Source organism: Leptosomus discolor, chromosome 1 (genome assembly GCF_034619465.1).
Source record: "Leptosomus discolor isolate bLepDis1 chromosome 1, bLepDis1.hap2, whole genome shotgun sequence".
Classification (NCBI taxonomy): domain Eukaryota; kingdom Metazoa; phylum Chordata; class Aves; order Leptosomiformes; family Leptosomidae; genus Leptosomus; species Leptosomus discolor.
The window spans coordinates 65620218-65642760 of NC_141391.1; the positions used below are offsets into that span (position 1 = coordinate 65620218).

At 39.9% G+C, this 22543-nt stretch overlaps 1 protein-coding gene across 1 annotated transcript in view; it reads right to left on the reverse strand.

The window, feature by feature from the left end:
- The window catches only part of COL4A1 (collagen type IV alpha 1 chain), a 128380-nt gene that overhangs the window by 45391 nt on the left and 60446 nt on the right, over positions 1 to 22543 (reverse strand). The window contains exons 3-14 of the mRNA XM_086482085.1: positions 8265 to 8354; positions 8130 to 8174; positions 6547 to 6591; positions 6375 to 6437; positions 6220 to 6273; positions 6048 to 6074; positions 4660 to 4743; positions 4485 to 4547; positions 3405 to 3440; positions 2804 to 2845; positions 631 to 720; positions 23 to 58 (exon numbers count right to left, since the gene is read on the reverse strand). Of these exons, the coding sequence (XP_086338211.1) occupies positions 23 to 58; positions 631 to 720; positions 2804 to 2845; positions 3405 to 3440; positions 4485 to 4547; positions 4660 to 4743; positions 6048 to 6074; positions 6220 to 6273; positions 6375 to 6437; positions 6547 to 6591; positions 8130 to 8174; positions 8265 to 8354 (675 nt within the window). The remainder of the gene's footprint in view (positions 1 to 22; positions 59 to 630; positions 721 to 2803; positions 2846 to 3404; positions 3441 to 4484; positions 4548 to 4659; positions 4744 to 6047; positions 6075 to 6219; positions 6274 to 6374; positions 6438 to 6546; positions 6592 to 8129; positions 8175 to 8264; positions 8355 to 22543) is intronic.

The following is a 22543-nucleotide window of genomic DNA, read 5'->3' on the forward strand; positions in this document are numbered from 1 at the left end:
AAAAAATCTACACAATACTCACCGGGACTCCCTGTTCACCCTTTTCACCTGGATCACCCTAATAAAATTATTAAAAAAAAAAAAAAAGTAGATTAGTAAGGAAAATCTTAACCATTATTCATTTAGGTTGTAAATCATTTAAATTTTCATGTCAGCAGAAGCACATTTAACCTTGTTCTCCACTTCAAGAACAATGCCTAATAGCATGATGTGCAAGAAGTTAAACATGAAATACGAATCTGCTAAGCTAGTTTATTATACTAGTATATATTGCTTATACTGCCTAATACTATAACTGAAAAATTCATTAGCAGTCAGATTCCATGAATGTGATTCTGCATATGAAAAGTCCAGTTTAAGCTACTTAAATCAAATTTTTAGAATACTTGGTGTTTACAGGACTATGCTTATCAATTCTGCTTCCTCAGAAAGCCCTCTGCTGTATGCGTGACTTATTTATGTAATTATTCATGCATTTATCATTTATTATATATTTTTCAGAGAAACTTTTTGAAACATTGACTGTAAGCGACTTAATATTTTCTTTTTTCTTTTTTACTTCTGTTTGCTAATTCCTATTGATCATACTTTAATGAAGAGTACAAGAAGATTAATCATTTAAGGTCTCACCTTTTCTCCCCTTATGATTTCACTCCCTTTTTCTTTCATATGTGGTGCTGGTCCTGGGGGGCCTGGGGGGCCCCTTACCCCTTGTTCTCCCTGTCAACATCAAATCCAGGATAGTCCACTGAAAACAGTACTAAGACCAATAACATTAAAGAGAACTAATACTCGCTTTAAAAAATACGTATCTAAATGGGTTTTTAAAAATTCTTATTTCAGCAACATCAGTCAGAGAAACGGTTACACACACAGTTATAAGAGACACAACTATATAATGGGTGACAGACAGAAACTGCCCTGAAGAAAGATCTCTGAATCTCCTGTTAGGGTGAAGATTGATTAATACCGAGTATCAGGAACATATCCAATTAATTATTGTAAGAGCACAAAAGTTTCAATGCCTCCTTTAAGAGGAAGGAGATTAGGAGGAAAGAGGTCAGGTATAGAAAGTCAATGCCTAAGGGAAAATGTTAGTCCAAGCTTATAGTGTTCCATCAGCTTTACAACTGTCCGTAAAGGCCAACTTAAAGATGATAATTGTGGAGCATACTTTTTTAGTATGTATGCGTCCATAGCAGGGTCAGAACCTAATCTCCTTATATAATGCAAAAAGCACCACCTTTTACAGTAAAACACCTCCGAAAAGGTTTGATACGTTTCTGTCAAGAAGTAATGCATAGCAATATCATTAATTTTTCGCAAAGACAAACCTGAGGAGTCCAGGAAATCTCCACATCTATGACAAACATTTTTCAAGAAATTTTATAAGTTCACAACATCAACGGGTGACGTCGCAAACAATTCTATCCATTAGGAATTGTGTGGCTCAAACTGCATAAATAAGGTAGTGGACAAAAAAACCCACCTAAGTAACATAATTTACTTATACTTCAAAAGGCCTCTGTCAATGACACTAATGAGAAGCTTCTGGAGAAGGGCTCAGACACACTATCAATTTACTGAATAACCCATGACTGAATGCGTTTCTTGGCTTCTGAAAACACAACATTAAGGCATTTTAGCCTAGACCTCTCAGAGGGAGTGGTAACAGATTAAACCTAACATGTTTTACCTCCCATTTGATGCTGGTTAAGAGAATAAATGGGATTCTGCAGCACATTTTGGCTTAGTTTTGTTCAAAAGCAAACCAGTCTGTGTGCTCTGAAAACTGCTCCTGGTTGAGCCAAAATACAGTAAAAGGGGACAACTGAAGGATCTGATTCAAAAGTATACACTACCAAATCAAACTAAAGCAGACAGGAGCTCAAGAGTCCTATCAGAATTAATTCTGATAATTCCGGACAGCACATTAAATCTCATCCCTTAGAACTAAATCAATCTCAAATAAATCTCATTATGAGTCCTAACACACAGAGTAAATGTTTCCAGATCTGCCTACTGCAAAGTCACAGCTGGGAAAAAGGATAATGACCTCAATTAATTTCAGGTGTAACATCATCATGAACAAAGTTCATGACCATTCATAATGTTTGTTCATTTGGTTCTTGGTGAGGCCGCACCTCGAGTACTGTGTCCAGTTTTGGGCCCCTCTCTACAAGAAGGACATTGAGGTGCTGGAAGGGGTACAGAGGTGGGCTACCAAGGTAGTAAAGGATTTGGAGCATGTCTCATATGAGGAACAGCTGAGGGTTCTGGTGCTGTTTAGCCTGGAGAAGAGAAGGCTGAGGGGAGACCTTATTGGTCTCTACAACTACCTGAAAGGAAGTTGCAGCAAGGCGGGGGTCAGTCTGTTCTCCCTAGTAACAAGCAACAGAACAAGGGGAAATGGCCTTAAGCTGCACCAGGGGAGGTTCAGGCTGGATATTAGGGAGAATTTCTTTACTGAAAGGGTTGTCAGGCATTGGAACGGCCTGCCCAGGGAGGTGGTGGAGTCACCATCCCTGGAGGTGTTTAAGAGACGGGTAGATGTTGAACTTAGGGACATGGTTTAGTGGTGTTGGTAGAGCTAGGACAAAGGTTGGACTCCATGATCTCGAAGGTCTATTCCAACCAAAACTGTTCTACGATTCCATGATTCAGGTGTAAATTACAGATTTACTCAAGTCTTCAAAAAATTACTCATTTTCTCCACTGACCAATTCCAACAGCTTATTTATTTAAAACAAAGTATCAAGAATATTTCTGACAGCTGTTCTCTAGAAAGTTTCAAGAGTCTTACCTTTTCACCTTTGGGACCCTGAAAGCCCAAGCCCATGTAGCCCTGAAAATATAAATTACACATACTTAGTCAACTTTTATCAGCAGTGCATACATGCATTATGCATACATACACACATATGAAGGTATTTTGTACACGGCAAAAGTTAAGAGAGGATATAAAAGACAGAACATGTCTTTTAAACGCACATGTAAAACAAATAGATAATTATGCCCTAATCCCCCCTGCTGTTTTTTTTAAGTCCTGGTTCATGGTAATTCGTGAAAAAAACAGAACTAAATTTATCAGATAATTCTATTGCCAGTATGCTCTTTTTTTCAACGTTTTAGTGAAAATTTTTATATTACTTCAAATAATCATAGGATGTTGTAAGTACTACTGATCTGATCAAGTCTGATGACAGATCTAAATAAATTTGAAAAACCCCCTACAAAATGTGTTAAAAATCTCTCTTTATGATGCCTATTAAAACATAAAAATAGATTCCAAAGTGTTGAAAACCCCACTCCTTTAGGACTATTAGTTTCCAGATTTTTGTGTCTCTGGTGTGCCAAATATATAAAAAAAATAGACTTAATCTTTATAATAAAAAGAGTCTTACCTTCTCGCCTGGCAGTCCTGGTGGCCCTGGGGGACCCTACAAGACACTGCATTTTAGCATATATATGTATATAGTACACTAGGTGGAATAATGCATTATTCTATCAAGACAGCAAAAATGCAAATCTTTCCATTAAACCAAGATGTAAAGTCTTTTTCTGCTACTGTGCGTAACTCACAGCTTAGAATAAATAATAAAACCAAACAGAATCCAAGACACCTCATCAGACCTCGTTTTGCAGTTAAAAGTGTTGGACCTAATTAGCATCTAGACAAGAGACAATCAAAAAGAAGTCTATGGTACTGCACTGTAAAATAACTTTATTGCTGATTTTTTTTCTTTTTTTTTCTTCACTTTTGAATGCTAAATATTTGTCCTCACCTTTCTTTCATTAAAATTGTTCTTTTTCACATCAGAAACCGCAAAGCTTGACTAAACTGTACTACCATTTTCCGTTACATCATTTTCAGTTTTCTCCAGAAGGGTAAGAAATCTCACACAGCTCAATTTAACAGCCAGAAACACTGGGTGGACTTTTACCAGATGAAAATAACTGATCCCTGCTAGTGTTACCTGCATCCAGTACAGGAAGAGAACATATTAGGTATTTGTTAGACCTGGTAAAATGTCAAATAGCTGAAATGCCTTCAGCATTTGGCAATTACCATAATAACAGACAGTTGATATCCTGCTTTCCACAGTACTACTTACTGTGGTTGCCCATAAGAACAACCTCAACAAATATTTTGATTTAGATCTAGCTGCTAGGTTTGTGGTTTATCTTCTATAAATTAAGTGGGGGAAGAGAGGAGAGGAAGAATAGCTATTACAATGCCTCCCACACAAAAATACCCTCCAAGCCTGCAAGAAGAGAAGATGACTGTAGGAGCAGCTGCTATTGAAAACCTATGTTACCTAGTCATTCCTGCTACGATAGAGTCCAGGAGGCTAAACAGGAAGCCTCGAACCACAGGTTATCTTTCCCAAATCCCAACAAACATTGGCTATAAACACCTTGTATAATCTTCCTCTAATAAAGCTCTGTAAGTAAAGTGCAAACCATCATGACAGAAAACTTACTGGATCTCCTGGAGGCCCTTGTGGCCCCATTGGTCCCTGAAACCCTGGAGTTCCAGGTGGACCCTATAAAAAATTAAAATGGCATAATTAAAAAGTGATATTTATTTGGTAATTTCATAATGCTGATATAATTTTAATTGAAGCTCACTGCTATTCAAATATCATTTAGACTTACAGGTAGTCCAGGTTGGCCAGGAAAGCCTTTATCACCTTTTAGCACACTAGGAGGTAAAAGACCAATCACTTCACCTGGATCTCCCTATAATAAGAAAAGAAAAAAAAATACTTGAACATCCATTCAAATACATTCAAAAACACTAATATTGAGATGAGAAGAAAGTTGGAGCTATGCAAAGTTCAGAATCATCTGGAAAGCTGTCTTAAAAAAAGTCACCTGACTTCTTTTAATTCAGCTGAAACACAGCAAGAGATAGTAAAATTTAAGACCTTAATTGCCAAATGTCCTTTAAAGCCACCTGAAGAAATTCCAGTAGCAAATCTTCCTTCATATCCTAATTTCTTATACTGTAATGGGTAATCAGAAAGATTTTCCCACCAAATCTATCACAATTACAGTGTCACCACACAACTGGAGCATCTGACCTGTCTGCTGAGAGAACTGGTAACCTCTCAAGCTCTTTTCCAGGCTGAGATCTTCAGTCTGATACCTAATTTTGACATAAAAGCCATTTATGGCATCCTTTTTCTTCAAAAAAGGAATCCACTTTGTCTTACTTTAGAAAACTATTCTGATTGTTATTCACTTCTTCATGTCTCTTTTTATTAATAGCACAAATACCATTTTTTCCTGCATTTTTGTACAAAGTTGCAGTATTGTAAGTGATTTTATTTCAGGAGTTCTGTACCTATGCCTAGGGAAGAAACATTCAAGTACTTCAGTGCTTATAGACTAAGTCAGTTCTTCACTTGTGAGTGAAAGAGAAAAGGGCATTTTACAACTTCAGGTAGTCATGTCGTTACAAATCTGAGACTACCTTTAGACTTATATTTAGCTTACAGGTCCAAATGATATCTGTCCATTTCAAAGAGCAAAAGCTCTCTGTTGATATCCAGTATTTCATTCTCCAGTTCACCTAGTTAGTTAGTTAAAGTTTTTCTTCATGAAAACTGTTTAATATGCATTGGATGCTTCTCATATTGGGGGCTATATGACCTTCTTCCACAAACATTATCTGTGTGAAACTACTTAGAGAAATGAAAGGCCAGTATCAAAGCAAATGTTTGAACCATAAAGCCTATCTAAATCTGCATACACAACTGGGTGGCCACCATCCTGTTTATACATAGTTAATGATATGTACTACTTTTTTCTGTAATACTCACACTTTTAAGACCTGCATGGAACAACACATATGTCCAATGGTTATTAACTGGAGGTCACCCCACTGTCTTTAGTGGGACTGCAGAACAGAGTACAAACTTAAACATGGCAGTACTACTTTTCTGTCCTTAAGTAAGGACTGCTAGTCTTAGGGAGTGTAGATTTCACCTTAATTCTTATTGTTAGAAGCAGGATGTGAACACACTTAGATTAAAATGTACCTTCATTCCAGGAGGTCCTGGGGGTCCCTGTGAAAACAGACATATTTGATGTTATTGTTCCTCAGTATTGTATATTTTACATCTTATACTCTATATCACTTCATATAGTTATATTTGCATTTCAAGAATCAGGGTCGAAACAAGCGAATCAAGCATGAAAGAATCTACTTACTATGCTCCCAGTCAGTCCTGGTAAACCTGGGGGACCTACTGGACCTCTTTCACCCTAAGGGGAACAGAGAAATTGGTTTTGTTTGGGGAACATATGCTTGAGGGATGTTTTTATCTCAACACAGAGATGCTGTTATAAACATATATATATGTCACCTTTGTGCCATTACATCCTGGAATGCCAGGTGGACCAGGAGGGCCATCTTGTCCAGGAATGCCCTGCATGAAAAGAAAGTAAAGAAATTAGCGATATCAGCAATAACACAGGTCGGATGTCATGATTAAAATTTTGATGTTCTTTGTAAAAATACGTATACTTCATACATACAGGAAGGCCTGGGTTTCCTGGAAAGCCTGATACTCCTGGTGGGCCCTGCAATGGAAAAAAACCATAAACTGAAGGGACAAACCCACCAAACAGCAACAACAAGCTGCAGCCCAAGTCACACCTCCAACAGTCAAAAAACAAGTAACAGTTTCTTTTAAACTTCTTTGACAAAATAGCTCTAATTTTCAAAACCTCTCAAACATGGCACTCATTAATCAATAACTGAAAGCAACTTTTTATGTTTCTTTAAGTTTTTAAGCAGCAATATGTATTTATTTCAAAGGGAACTGGACCAGAGCCTTATGTACAGGTAAAAAGGAATGCAGAGGTGCAGAACCATCGTGCTCAAAATGAAATTTACCGTAGGCACCTCTTACTAGCAGAAGAGGATGTTAATACATTGCAAAGATGTTTCTCTATCTTTCATGCTCCACACCAGTCTATCAATTCATCCTTATTATCAAAAAACCTACTGGGTTGAGATAACTCTTTCTCCTTGAATAGCTTTTCACTGTAATGAATCAGGAGTTTGACTTGGCACATCATTTTCATCCTACCAGCTTATTTATTCATGTAGTATTTCCTAATACATGCATTATGAAGCAGAAAAGATGTATGGGAATCCTGTGCTCAGATAGTATATTTGCATGTTCTAATCGCTAAAACACAGTCTACTTGCACTGTAGCACACAAACACATTTGCCAGGAGATGCCAATTTACATTAACACTCAGGATACCCGAGGCTATCATGAACATCACAGAGTGAAATAAGGATTTCTTGATTTAGCAGACTACCCTCTCTGTAATAGCTCAGAAACTGCAGTTGATTCAGTAAATTCGATGTGCTGCAGCAACTGCAGGCAAACGGAGAACAAAACTGAGACGGCATTTTGAAAATCTGTGGACAGGAGGGTATAGCTGAAAATGTATGCATCATTACTGGCCAAATCATTTGAATCCTCTTTGATTTGAATCTTCATTACATTACAAAACATGTAAATGCTCGAATGAGCTTGGTACCTCACAAAATCCCAAAAGACAAGGCTCTGGCTAAAATAATATGCTAAAAAAAGCATTATATAAGTGGCACATTAAACAGAAATGACAAAAGGAAGGTTACAGGCAAAGTCAAGAGATCTTTGTCCCTGGCTTTAATTTGGCTCTGCATCTTGTGAGCATTTTTAACATGTATGGGCTCATGGGTGTTCTCAGCTTCAAGGAGGTTAGATGGCAAAGATAAAGGAGAATTTTGCATGAAGTAATAAGGTTGGTTCATATTCAAGCTGGAAAAAAGCTTCTCTGCATGTCAGAAAAATATCAAAGGCATACTAAAACCAGTGCTGCTGATACAGTGGTAAGTACCAGGTGAAAATGCAAATGGACAAAGGCACTGACTGCCCAATGCAGAAAGAACTTCAAAGGCAAAAGCAAGAATTTTGAAATTATTGTGCAGCACAAGGGATGTCACTGATTAACTCAAAGAAGAAACTAACCTCGTCCTGCACATGAAGGCAGCCATGCAGAGTTAAAGCCTTACAAGGCTGCAGACATCAGAACTGCAAAAAAGTAAGTTAGAACTCACCCTTGTTCCCTTTGTTCCTGGCAGTCCTGGTTCTCCAGTATCACCCTACAAAGGAAAAGAGATAGCTTTGTCTTTCCTAGGGAAAACAATTTAGGGAAATCTGAGTGTTTCGCACACTAAAGCTTAAGTTCTTACCTTAAGCCCTGGTGGCCCAGGGGGACCTTCAGGTCCTTGCATTCCAGGAAACCCAATCACACCCTGTAGTCCCGGCAAGCCTCTTTCCCCCTGTGGAAGAAGAAAAGTCATTAGCAACTAAACAATTGAAGTTGCTTCTTCAAGCAACCCACGTATCACTGTTTCCATGCTCAAACCTGTTAGGTGGTAAGAAGTTATATGTGACAGCAAACATGTCATGTTGGTATTTGTAAGAAGGATTATTATAAACAAAGAAATATTTCTAGTTCAGTACTAGGTCGGCAGAGGCTCTGTGGCATAATAGAAAATCACGCTTTGAATGTCAATGAAACCTTTTTTCTGTCTCCCTAGATAGCATTGTTCACAGCATGTTTATACCCCTGGGATCAGGAAGGCCACTTTCCCTCTAATAAGACTTGTCTGCATTCCTATAGAGATACCACTAAATCCTGGTAGAAAATCTAACACCCCAAATTGGCAATTAAATTCCTGAAAACCGCAAATATCACTGTTCAGTCACTAATGTATGAATGGCCAATACAACGCCTCTTCTTAATCATCCACAACAGCAGATTTTGGAGACCAGGCTTGTCACTCAAGTCTTGAATTTCAGGGTGGTTGAGAAACAGAATGCTTCAAGATACAGGATCTTCTCAAGAAGCTGAACACACTGATTGTATTTGTCATCCTTTAGGTTCTTCTTTAATGCTGTATGGGATATCTGTGTTTTCTGTGCTGTCCCTGTCCCTACAACCCCAAATGTATTTAAATCAGACAAATCTAGAGTCAGAAAATCCATCCACACTCTAGATCAATATTGCAGCTATTATATATTCACTATAATTGGACTCCCAGTGAAACCAAGAGGAACACTGTCTGAATAAAGGCTGCAAAATCTACGCATAGGGGAGAGGGAAAAAAATTATGCATGTCAAAGTCTGAAAACAGCAAATCAAGCAAATCAAATGCCAAACATTTCATGTAGGAAGTAACCAGAGTTGTCCTTTCAAGGTGTGGTGTGAAACAGGCAAACACTTCATATTGTCCAAAAAATGTGGGAATACTGGATGAATAAAACATTAATGAGCAACTGCAAAAAGAAAAAGGTATAAAGGTTTGGACAACAATCAAAAACCATGGCACCTGTTTTAGGAACTCAAAACATAGCCCAATTTTCAAAAGATACGAACAAGAAAATAAAATTGACAAGGTTCAAAACACACAAAAGGAAGCTATGCAAAAATTTAAGTATTTTCAGCAAAACAGTGAGATGAGATTGCTATTTGTAATTACCAAACAATTTAGTATTTGGATTTTAGGATGGTGAATAACAAGAAACTATTCTCCTGTTTGTTCAGGACAAAGATTCCCAGCAATACGGTAGTAACTTGCAGGGGTCAGCTGGGGACTGAGCACACAAGAGAAGAAAAACATCTAAGTCTCGGAGAGCTCACTCTTCAGGTAGGTATAACAGGCATCTTGCAAAGAAAAGGTTACAATACGCATGGCAGAGGAAACAGTGATGACCCACAAACATGGTGCTAGTTACAGTTTCGGAAGATGAGAGGAATTGGGAGATTTGTGGAGTTACTGGGTTGATGTTGGTTTTTAGCTCCTTGGCCAGGATTTTGTTAAGAAGTTGAAAAGACAAGGGAGAAGAGAGGTGATTGACAGGTAAGAATAGCAGGGCCAAGGAGAAAGGAGGGAAGAAAACTATAACTGAGATGGTAAGAGCATGAGAAAGTGAAATCAAAATAACACTCACTTGTTAAATTTTCTTGCCAGGAAAAATTCTCCTGCTGCTTCTCCTCTCCTTCCTCCCACAAGAATAAATTTTTCAATAAAAAGATACTTTCTGAGGCAAACAGTTTTTCCTTGAAGTGCTGAAATGGCATGATTGCCTCTATCTAATCCCCAGTACTCTTTGTCATGGTTTGAGAACAAAGTGGCTAGTAACCCAAATCCAAGGCAGCGTGTCAGATCACAAAACACAGCAAAACAAAGCAAACAGCAGAACAGTGGAAGAAATATATTTCCAGGTCAGCTGAAAGAAGTAAAAAGTCCAAGTTCTGAAGTAACTAAAACTGTTTTGAAAAATATTTTAAGGAAGAATGTATCAGTATTCAGGACTCCGAATAAACATTGAAGTAACTAAAAATCTGGAGGCTGTCTGAAAATGTTAAAACAGATTACTGAGGTTCTTAAACCCACATCTTGGCTGGCCAATTGGCACTGCAGGAACAAGTCTATTGCTACAAAATCAGATGTTGTGTCACTTCAGACCAGGATTTCACACTGAACCCTGGGGATCTGCTCTCATGACTTGCTGGGATATGGACTAAGGAGGGAGAAGACACTCAAGTACATAGGGTTTTCCATTGCTGAAGGAAAGCACAACATGTACAAATGAGAAGAAAACAAGAGTATTTTGACATACAGAGAGAAGTACAAGTCATGCGTAACACAACTAATACTTTCTGCACTCAGGAGTTCTGTCCATCTGAGGATTTCAACACTCTTTGAACCACTGCACCCTGCAACACACAGAAATAGTCTTTCCTCCATTCTTAAGGAAAGATAAAACTGAAGTTTACAGATCAGATTTTCATTTAGTCTAAGGTTCCCTTTGGACTGTTCTGGCACTGTAAAAGGGCCTTAATGTGCCTGTAAATCACTCACTAAGGTAATGACCACTTCAGCTTGCCAAAGAGGTTAACTCAAGGCTTGAAATAAATAAAAACTTGGGCTTCCAAGGGAACTACACTCAATTCTCTAAAGGCTGTCTTCAACCTCCCAGGCTACCCTGTCTGAGGGGTAAAACATAGCTGCAGGAGCAGAGCCGAGACCATACCGAGTCACTTTGAGCTAAGATACATCCAGGTTTCCCTAGAAACATTTCATTTTACTGACTTGAACTGTTAGGCCAACAAGAAGAACAACTGGCTATTTGTCCAGGACTTCTGGACTTCCAGTCAAGCTACTGGATGTCCCAAGGCCCGGAGAGTGTAACTCTTGAGCATGTGGAGGCTGTACCGTCCCAAATACTGCAGACTCATGGTTACTCATACTGGAACTGAGCTCATCTTTTTGCCTGTGATTAGCCAGAGGGAAGTAAGGAAACAAGACTCTGTGTGTGAGAGCTGCTGGATCCCTCTCTGCATGCTACCTGCCACCTTGGCCACTTACTCTGACAGGGGAGCATGGACTTACACACTGCTTACACCTCTTCCTCTGCCCTGCTTTCCCAATTGATTTTACTGCAAAGCAAGTTTAGGGTACGGCAGTCCAAAGTAAGTATTGGGTAAGTAGTCCAAACTTGTGCAGTCTCAGGCTACACAGTTAATGGGACCTTGCTCCTCCATGTCATCCACGGAAACTCAAGAGAAGTTAGGGCAACCTATTCCACCGAGACCCAGTAACAGACCTACAGGTGTCTCCTTGGTTCCAGTCCCTTTCCTTAGCCCAGGTATCAGACCGCCTCTTTATACAACAGTCTTAGAAAACTAGTGTGACTAAACTTGTAAGGAAAGAAGCAGCACTAATGAACAAAGGTCTTACTTCAATACTTCTGCTCCAGTTACTACCAACCTTCAACATGCAATATTGTTTTGGCATCAGTGAAATTACACAAAATTACAGTAAAATTCTGTCAGTCTCAAAGTATCTACACTGAACCAGAGAGTACAGAAATGCCACCATCTAGAAGCTGTAAAGTCATGTGAATGCAGAGCTCCACGTGTCCTAATGTCACTGGGTAGATTAGCCCGCAGACATCACTGGGGCAGCAACATTTTACTGCTGCTTTCCTACCCAAAGTGGCTTATTTGGAACTTCAAGGTCAGATGAAGCTATCACTTATTATGCTATGCAGTACAGACATAAGCATGTCCCGAAGATGCCTTGCACTGCAAGGAAATACTTGAGCAACATCCTTTCCCTGCTTGCCTGTCCAGTTCCTTTCTTCACTCAGTGTTCCAGCCAAACAGCCCAATGGCCAGTGTTTGCACTACACTTACGCTGCAACTCATTAAGCATCCACACTATATAAACTGGCAAACACCAGATCACCGCTGCTACCCCACGTATTTTTTCGGTCAGCACTGAGATTTCTAGCTGCTATGTGCGAAAAGCATGGGACTCTGACTGCGAGGGCTATGTATTGTTCAAGTTCCAATATTCACAGCTGCAAAATCTTGGCAAGTAATATTGAAAGAGCTTCTGCTTCTTACAAATCAATTCATAAGACTCAAAAATTAAACCAGATGTAACCAAGTCATCTGTACCTCTGCTGATTCAATGCAAACTGTCAGAGAGCACAAAGGAGAATTCATTACTCAGCTCACAAAAGTTAATATTCTGCCACTCAGTTGCTGAAAATGCGGAGGTGCTATGTAAAAAGACAGCAAGTACTCAGTCACTGTTGCACTCATTTAATAAGCAAGATGCCTGTGTTAGTCCAGCTTTTGTGAAATGCATCCAAATGCCTTTTCATTACATAGTTCAAATTAAAAGCAGCTGAATGGGCTTCTAGAGGTGAACCTGTTAAGTGCATAACTACACGGGCTGATATCGTTTCTGGCACCTACCATTCCAAATTAGTAATGAAATGCTGTTTGACACATGAAACAACCGCAGACTACTAAGCAAGAGAGTCACATGAAGTAAGTAGTTTCAGAAGATTCAGCTGTAATAAATTAAGTGTTGAATGGGGAGGAAATAATCACCACCCTACTATAAATTATTTCCCCTATTATTTTGCCTGGGGACTGCTGGACTGGGAGATTTTAGACTTGAGAGACTGGTAACATGGATATAAATCAACCGTTTGCAGAAGTGTGGGCTCACAGGGTGTCTGGGTCCATACAAATATAATGTTCTCAGGCTCTCCAGAGACTCAGGCACGTGGTAAATAACAACGTGCAGATCTTCCCGAAGCCATTTGAAAGATGCTTGATTTGTCTCTGCCAGCAATTGCCCTGCAGCTGAGACGGCAAGACAGACACATGCCTGCCCTTCAGCCAAGAAGGATAAAACTCGGTCTTACGGAGAGATGTCATAGGGCAGCTGAGCTGATCTACTCAGCAAAGGTGGCTCTTCTTCTCCTCCTCCTTTCAAAGGAATGGTGTCATCTGACCCATCTTTACACCAGCTGGTATGATTCCCTCAGCCCCCACTGCAGCAGTTCAGATCACCAAACTTACTCGCTTTTCTTCAGCACTTGCTCCGCCCTCAGTGAGCTGAGGAGCTCATCAGGTGGCCAGGCCGCTGCCAAAACAGATGCGAGGAGGATGTAGCAATGCAGGATGCAGGGCGGAAAGGCAGCAAGAGCAGCTTCTCACACCAGCGCAGTGGGGTTTGCTGGAGTTCATCCACCAGCGCTCCTCAGCTGTGCCTTCGCTGCAAGAGGAACTGAGCTGGGAGCCAACAAGCGCTTGACCTTGCCAGAGAAGCCATCTTCAGACCAGTGTTGCCACTGACTCCAAGGTCGTTACAAGCTCAGACTTTGTCTCTCGAAACATACGTGCTCCCCTCTTCCCAAAAGGTAATGTTCATTGAACTGAAATGTCACCAATGGCATGTGTGGCAAAGAAATCCAGCTGCTTCAAGATGAAAATTGAGGATGCAGTTTCCAAAAAGAGAGAAATAGGGCCTGACAATTCAGCATTCTTTTCTACTTTTTTCTTATCCTCAGTCTGATTCTAGAAACAGTCTCAAACATTGCTTTTGAAAGAGATGAGTTTGAGGCCTAGGTGCAACTGGTAACAAGAAAATCTATAATCCAAAACATTCATCACACCTTGATGCTCCAGTGTGACCTTGTCAAATCTACAGCGATGCACAAGTGCCTTGTAGTGCCCTAGATGGTTTCTACCCAGACTATCCCAAGCCACGTAAGAGGTGAATGCAGAGTCTGTATTTGCTCCTTCAGCTGATGTAACTGTGAGTGCCTGTGAATGGGCTGCAAGGTGTCAGACCAGTAATTGCACTGCACAGTGGGAAACACTATTGTGCAATCTGAGTAGCACTCTCAAGTCACTGTGTTTCTCTCCAAACTCTTTTAAACTTGTGTGGCAGAATTGTAATTGGCTCAGCGTTAGAAGAAATGGAAGCGAGGAATATCCAGCTCTTTATTAAAAGAGTATTTTTAACCACCAGAGGGAGCACTGGCCCTGAGTATCTTTCGGGATTAAAATAAACATGTACAATAAATATCATCTGTTTGTCCTCAGCTGCACTTACCATTTTCAGTACTTTATTGAAAGTGTGAAGTGGATATCAGTCAAACAGAATTATTGCTATATGCTCACAGCACAGCAAGTGTCCTCAAATGCACTAAGGATGCTTAACATTACAAAATTCCCACTGCACATTCTTCAGCGCTAGAATCTCTATCTGTGCTATAGCTATACAATTCTGGAGCCACACAAGTAACAAGTAATTAATTACACAAACATAACTGAAGAAATGCAAACAATCTGTGTAGGAGCTCTGTAAAGATCTTGGCTCACCCAGAAGTTTTCGAGATGAGTCCCTGACAGTATTCAGAATGGAAGAGGGGGGTTTTGGGGACAGTTGGCGGGGGGGGGGGGTAGTGGAGAGTCAGAAAATTCTGGATTCTTGCACTGCCAGGAAGCATCTGAGAAAGCTCACTCACGTGGAAGCATGAATCCAGCATTTTTGGCATGACCAACAGAAGGAGCAGCCACGACAGTTTTACATCACCTGCACAGCTCTACAGCCAGGCTGGCTATGGGCTGGATGAATCCCCTGCACAACTTCAAGCATTACCGAGGCCACTCTTCGTTATCTGCAGACACGTATGTTGACAAAGTGCTACACCAACAGCTGCTGGGGAACAGCACTCTCTAGTCAGGCCCTCTCTGCCACAGTGCTAGTTCTGCCATCTCCTTCTCCCTTTGCTCCCTCCCTGGCGACTCTCACCTGTGGGACTCCTTCAGTCCTGCAGCCAAACCAGCCCTCAGGCTGCACTTTGAGGCGGGAACACTGAGAAGCACCCACTTACAGTGCAAAAGTCAGTGCCATACAGGTTCACACACATAGGGGCAGAAGCTGCACTCTGATCACCAAATGATGGCATCTCACTCAGCTCTGCTTCTTCATTCCCTGAAAGGATTACTGTTCCTACTGTGAAAGTATGTGTTGCTGAGCCTCATGAATTTACAGCACTGGGGAACCTGTGCAGTCTGATACAAAATGAACCCAACCTGTCAATAGTGAATCTATCAGTATAAACACTTAATTAGAGAGCTGTTCAGGTTTATGGTTCACGGACTGAGCCTGTGCCTCTGCCTCCTAAACATGAAAGAATGCTTAGACTGAAAGCATATTTCAGTGTCGCCTCATGGCTCCAGAGCATTCCTCAGGAAGCTGCTAAGTGCTTCCCAGGAGTATAAAAATAGAAATAACAATCTTTGATTATCCTTCTCTCTACATATCAGTATGTATGTGCTTAGTTGGTGTGCAAGTAAGTGGGTGGATATACAGTGTGTCTGAATTTGATTTAGAAGTTGGATAAGAAGTTAAATAAGCTGACTGAACTGAAATTAACATCCAAAACTCAGTCATGGCTACAGATCAGCCTCCATTTAATCAGTGTCAAGCAACTGGTTGCCTATCAGCATCACACAATTTCACTTAAACCAGCTGCAAATAATGGCCCCTCTCTAAATAATTTACTGAGCCTTCTTTATATAATTCCTCTTCTTCCTCACGTTGTAACTACTTCCCTACTTTCCAACTTCTGTACTCAGTTTTTTCAACTGAGATGCCCGAATTTCCCTTTTAGGACTTCTTGAGCCATACATACTCTTAACTTAAGCTCTCAATGTTTCCTTACATCTGTGAGTCTTTGGCCAATGTACTCTTTGTGCAATATTTTAGTCCAGTGTAGATAAATGATACAGATCCAGAAGTAAGTAGGATACTGAGGAGGAACGTATTGGTACTTCCAGCAAACTATTATTTAGAAGATTTTCTTATTTTGCCTCCATTAAGGAAAAAAAAAAAGAAAAACAAAAGTCACTGAAGTTTAGTGGGGTACATACACCTTTCAGTCGTTCACAAAAAATAACATGCAAGACCCATAGTTTGAACATTTTCTAAGCCAGGAGTAGTCCACCTCAAAGCATGATCAAGAGCATTGTATATGAAGGACACAAATATGAATACAAGACTAACACAGAGCAGAAGCCAACAGACAGCAAGTTAACTTTATTTTCCAACTGTGGAAATCTGCCTGCACAAAGCTTAGCACCAAGGTATGTGCTTCATTTTCTTTATGTTTAAACTTTTCTTGATTTGGGAAAAAAAAAAAAAACAAACCCCACAGAGCTTCTGATGTTGGAGGAAGTCACACAAACCTTTTACCAAAGGTGTGCATGGTCTATTTCCAGATTTTTATTTTCCCCACACCAGATGTGGGTCAAGGAGCCTCTTCCCATCGGTTAGAGCCACCCTGGGGAATAGAAGAACCTCAAAGAACCACAAAGGAAGAGGACATTTGAAGGACAAATGCCATCTACACTGTAAAAAAAAAAAAAAGGAAATTCTATCACCTGGAGACAGGTTGAATCAGAAGGGTGCTATATTTCCCACCCCTTCTAATCATCTGTTGAACTCATTAGGTCTGAGTAACTCTTCCTTTGTTTTATTGCACATTGTGTTAAACCACTTCCAGTGTTGAAGGTCCAAGAATATAAGGGGTAAAAATGCTCCACACCCTTCCTCCTTCATTAGTGAAAATTATGTGGCATTTGTTTGCATTTGGCACTGTTTAAAGGCTTACATTTAAAGATGAAACAGCAGGGGAAAAAAAAAAGTCTTGGACTTTTCAGGTTTTTTTAATTTATTTTTGTTCAGATCCTAGACCTGGAATGAAATGTGACGTTACATGCAAGTTTTATTCTCTTGCCAAAGGTTTGTCACGGACATATTTACAGAAAATAATCTCTTCCATAAATAGTAAAAACATGGGCAGCTGGTCCTAGACAGTACAGACTGCAATAAAGTTCTCATAATGAAGTAGCTCATCTCTTAAAGAGTACGTGACAGACAGTACTATTCTAGACAGTGTTATTCTAGCTGCTTTTTTGGGTTAGGATTGAAATGGCATTTCTGAAGCTTTAAACATTTTGAAAGTTGCATAGGAGTAAAATATCTTTCCAGAAAAGCTAGAGGAAATATTCTGGCTTCTGACTTTTTATCATGAAAATACCACAGGGCAGATAATGTTGTGCTTCAAAAGTGTATATCAACGTTTCTTCAGTTTAATCTGCCTCCTGACTCAACCAGATCCATTAGAGAACAGACACTACAATATAATTTTTTTGTAGTACCTCGAGGGTTGTTCAGCCTAAATCAATTAAGTTAACAAAGATGCAATAAGCATTAATAATAACGAAAACAAATATTTTCCTTATTTCAACATTGGGGAGGATATTGGCGTCGCTGTCAGTGAATGCCAACCAAAAGTTGCTCTACTGCTTAGCAGGTGCCTTTAAAGTTTCATTTTCGACAAAAAGAAAAAAAAAAAAAAAAAAGAAAAAGAAAAATGAAAAAAAAAGGGCAGGCTGCGTGCCGGGCCAGCCGGAGCATCGGCGAGCCGCGCTCGGTGACTGCCACCCAGAGGAGCCCGCGGGGAAGCGACACGGCCCCCGCCCCCCCCCCGGGATGTGACAGTCACACGGGGCCGCTCCGGCATCGCTCATCTCCCGTGCCCTTCCCGAAAGCTGAGGTGCCCAAGGAGGGGCAGGGTGCGGAGGCAGTTTTGCTACCAAAGGTTCGCCTACACCTGGAGAGGTTCACTTTTCCAAGCACTATCTTTTTCCTTTTTATCTGAGGTGAAGTGTCCCTCAGTTCCCTTGCCTTGACATCGACATAATTTCACTGCATTTAATACCTTGACCTTCCTAAAGAGATCCCTTTGGAGGAGTTTTACGAGGCTTCGTGTGTCCTTGTTGGATTTCCAGCTCCCACCTCCACGCTTTCAGACAGAAATGAATCCTTAGCTCACGAAACTCGTCAAAGGTGCTGCACACACCTTGGCAGCAGCACTGGCCACTCCGTTCGCTGCTCTACTACACCAACCATTGGTATTCTTCCCTTTTTTTCACCTAATTCCTGACTGCTCCTCTGTATCAGCATCCCTCCCCTCCATTACTACTACTTAAACCCATTTGATTTGCAGGTCTGCGGCATCTTTCAGTCCCTGCTCGGCAGTCGAGCAAACTGTTCTAACAAAACTAAGGGTTACCAAACCCCCTCAAGGCTTCCAGTATTCTGCTAACCAGCCACGAAACAGTTTTGCTGCATCCGTTTACAGTCAGTAAGAGTGCTGACGGAGAAAAGAGTGAGACGACATCTGATTTGATGCCAGTGTCTGTGTTCACTCACTCGCTCAACTCAGTATTTACTTTAACTGTGCAGGCTGATCTTTGACACAAGCCTTGGTGAGAATTATTTTCGTTGGCATATCAAAACATTTTAAAATGTTCCAGCTAAACTTCAGTGGAAGCTGTCACATGCTTTCTTTAAGAGCTGCAAAATTTATGAGTAGGTTTTGCCGTTCTAGTTACTCTTAAATATTCTAAGGGACAGAAACATGATTTTCCAGATGGGAGTCTAAGTTGGCTTTCCCTTGGCTTTCCCTTAATTTTGCTTTTCCTCTGTTGTTAAAGATGATATAGGAGAACATTTTACCTGTTACTGAAAGCTAATAATTATTTTCATCATTTAGGTTAACTTTCTTTGCTACATTGTCTATAATTCAATTTACTTACTGTTCTGTAATACTTGCTCAGGTGTTATATGTGCCTGACAGGAAATGTAAAACCTTTTCAATACCTCTTAAAAATGCTTTCTCAGCTGGTCTTGCTCCTTCTGTAATAGTAAGCTTCTCTCTTGGCTAAACTAAAGAGGTTCTCCAGCTGGTTAGGAACTTGCTTGTGTGATAAAGTACTCCCCTATCAGTTTTTTAGCAGCTACTTCAGGTTTTGTCTTTGAAAATCCCACTTTCATGCTGCTTCTTACTGATTTGTCTCCTTCCAGGCATATATGGTTACAAGTTTTGCTATTGCTTCTGCTGGAAGTGTTCTTGAGAATATTGCATGAAATTTGGCTTTTTACCCTTTCTTAATGAAATCCAAACTTTAAGGGAATTCAGATCTGCTTTTCTGCAAGCCAGCATCATACGGCCGGATGTTTTCAATGACTAATGTAAGTTGTGACCTCTTACTGAAAACATAGGTCTAAAATCTGAAATAGGAGGTAGCTGAGCAAAGAGAAGCAAACAAGTAACTACCTCGAATATGAGATTAAAAAAAATAAATAAATCAAAAACGAACCCCCAAACCACTTTTTGCTCTTGGTAGAAAGACTAGAAAGCGACTTGAGGAGATTATCATATTACTGTGTTCCCTAGTAATAATTATACATGCCCAGGTTGCTTCTTTCTAGTAGTAATTGTATATGCCCAGTGAATACCGCTACAGAGAAAATGTAGGCAGAGTCTGATTATTAAGTGCATCAACTATTAAATTCTTGTGTGGGAACTAACATATCACAGAACCCTCAATTATAATGACTCGTTTGGTCTGAGATCCCCAGCAAACACAATATAAATTGAATGGCAGAATGATTTAAAGAAGCCTGAGGGGTAAACTACAAAATGTAGCTACCGCTGTACCACAGACATTTGCTGTCCCAGAATCTACACCCACAAAACCCCGTCAGCATCACAGAGTATTAGCGGGCAGTCAGATGAACATAGAGAAAGCAGAAGCAGACTGCAGGTGCTGCCATGCATATGACCAGATACTAAAAAACGGCACGCCAGGACTTAAGTTTCATAATCATAATGTAGTCAGCAGATAGTGGAAGTGAGACTCCGTTTGCCTGGACTAAATTTTAAATTTGGGAAGACTCCAAACTACACACGGGTATTGCACAGGCGCTGGGCGGCTTCTGCTTCCCAAGCACGCAGATTTCAGAGAAGTAGAGATCTCACAGGTCTTTTCTCATCTTACTTTGATCTCACATTTGGGAAACTTTACTGACTTCACTGGAGGCTCACATGCTTCAGATCAAAATAAGGCCCTGTAATCCTTCGAGAAACCATAATGAAGACATACACCAACAGCAGTCGCACAAATGTAAAATCAAACCCTGTGAGGCCAGAGAGCATGTTTTATTCCATGAACAAATGCCTGAGATTATTATTAAAGCAACACCTTTACAAGCAAAGGTACGCATCTGGCAACAGCTGCTTAAAAGGTCATTTTATGCCAACTGAAATACTACTGTGTGACAACCTTTAAAAGTCAGCTCTGGAAATTAAATATGAGCATACTCCATCACACAGTATTACTGGGATATCTGCTTTTATAGCACTCTTTCCATAGAGGTAAATTCATCAGTGTAATCCACTAGTTTGTATTAAAGATATGTACTGTACTGAGTACAAAACTACATCTCACTATAGAAAATGTTGCCAGAGACATTCGGTTCCAATTTGGCAAACAGGACAAATGGTTCCAATGGCTATTTCAAATGAAGAAAACCTGATGGCTCCAGATGCTACTTAGCAGTTTGGTCTGCAAGTTGGGAAACTGTGGAAAACTTTCAATACTAAGCACATCCCGCTCAATATTATTTATTCAAAGTCTTTTGACATGTCATTCTTTTCAAGAATAGCAGCTTTGTTGGTGTGCTCTCTTTACGAAACATAGATGTTCCTTTTCCCTGATTTGAATTAAAAGGATGATTTTACTCTGAGTGACATAAAGAAAGGCAAATCAATAAAAATATACTATTGTCACTGCAGAATTGTCAAAAACGTTATGACAACAGCCTGATTTTCGAAACTATTTATAAACCACAAGTCTCCTTGAAGAACACCAGATCTGCAGCGGATCAGTATCTTTGGTTGCTTTATTACAGTCTTCTGATTTCCCCCTTTCAGGAATGGTTAGATGATTTCGTATTATCTATTAGCACTTTCCAGACTACAAACACAACCTTTCCTCCCACATTGCCCATCAACCCTCTTGTCAACTTTATGTCCCTCTCTGGGATGTATAATCTAGCTGTGCTTTCCTTGGTGTACTCGGTTCATAGCCTTTCCAACTCAGGCATGAACAGGTAAGTTCCTACAGCAGCCACTTAAAAAGAAACACTGAGCAAAACCATGGAAGAACTGATTAAAACCTAATAGTAAACGTTGAAATAGTGCCAATGGAAAGTGTGAAAATGAACATTCTTGATTAAAAATGTCCTTGGTTAAATTTTTTTTATAAAAATTATTAAAATACAGGTTGAATACGAAAAGTAATTACTGATTTGCTCCACTAGAGGAACTGATTTGTTGCCGTCTGATATATTATAAAGGAAACTCAGAAGTACTTAATAGTGATATTCTCACTGACTGCCAGAGCTTCTCCCCAGCAAGGAGTTTTATATTGTTTTAACTCACGAATATCACAAATATTTTCCTCTATCAAAATAGATAGAAAAAATAACAGGAAAAGCCTTGAAGGCCGTCGCAATCTGGTAAATCCTAAAAACCAAATGAAAACAAATACACAGGGACACAGTCGACTGGAACAGTCAACTCTTCATTACACAGAGAACATGGAAGCACAGTCACCTGCAAACAGCAAAACCTTGTGTGACTTTTAAGACTGTATGAGTGCGCAGGAGAGAAAAGACTGGTCACTGCTCCTCTTGATGGGGGACCACAGAGATGTCCCAGTGACTGTCAGCCTAAGCCAGTAACAGAGCTACCTGGCTTCCACACCCAAAATGGCTCAAGCAAAGCCAGTTTGTGTATTTCTGCAGCATGGTCAATACACATGGGGATGATGTTTGTATAATAATGTAGGTATAATAATACAGATCCAGTCTCAGAATTAGGCAAACAAAAATACTCCAATATAAAATGATTTGCTAAAGTTTTCTTACATCTCAAACAAAAAAGCTCCAAAAGCAGCAGTTACGTAAGAGTTAATTCTATTCTTAAAATGTGCAATACTTCATGTGCAATGAATGGCAAAATCACATTTGATACTCTTCTGACTTTAACTTTTAACAGGTAAATGCTGAGGCAGCGCAATCATCATAAGGTATTTATAGTAAAGAATGAGAACTTATACTTTAATGTTATTCTAACGGATAAGCATTAGAAGATTAATCGTTCTGTATTAGTTACAGCAAAGTTCCAGTGCTACCTTCATTAATACATGTTTATGATATGGAGTAAAATG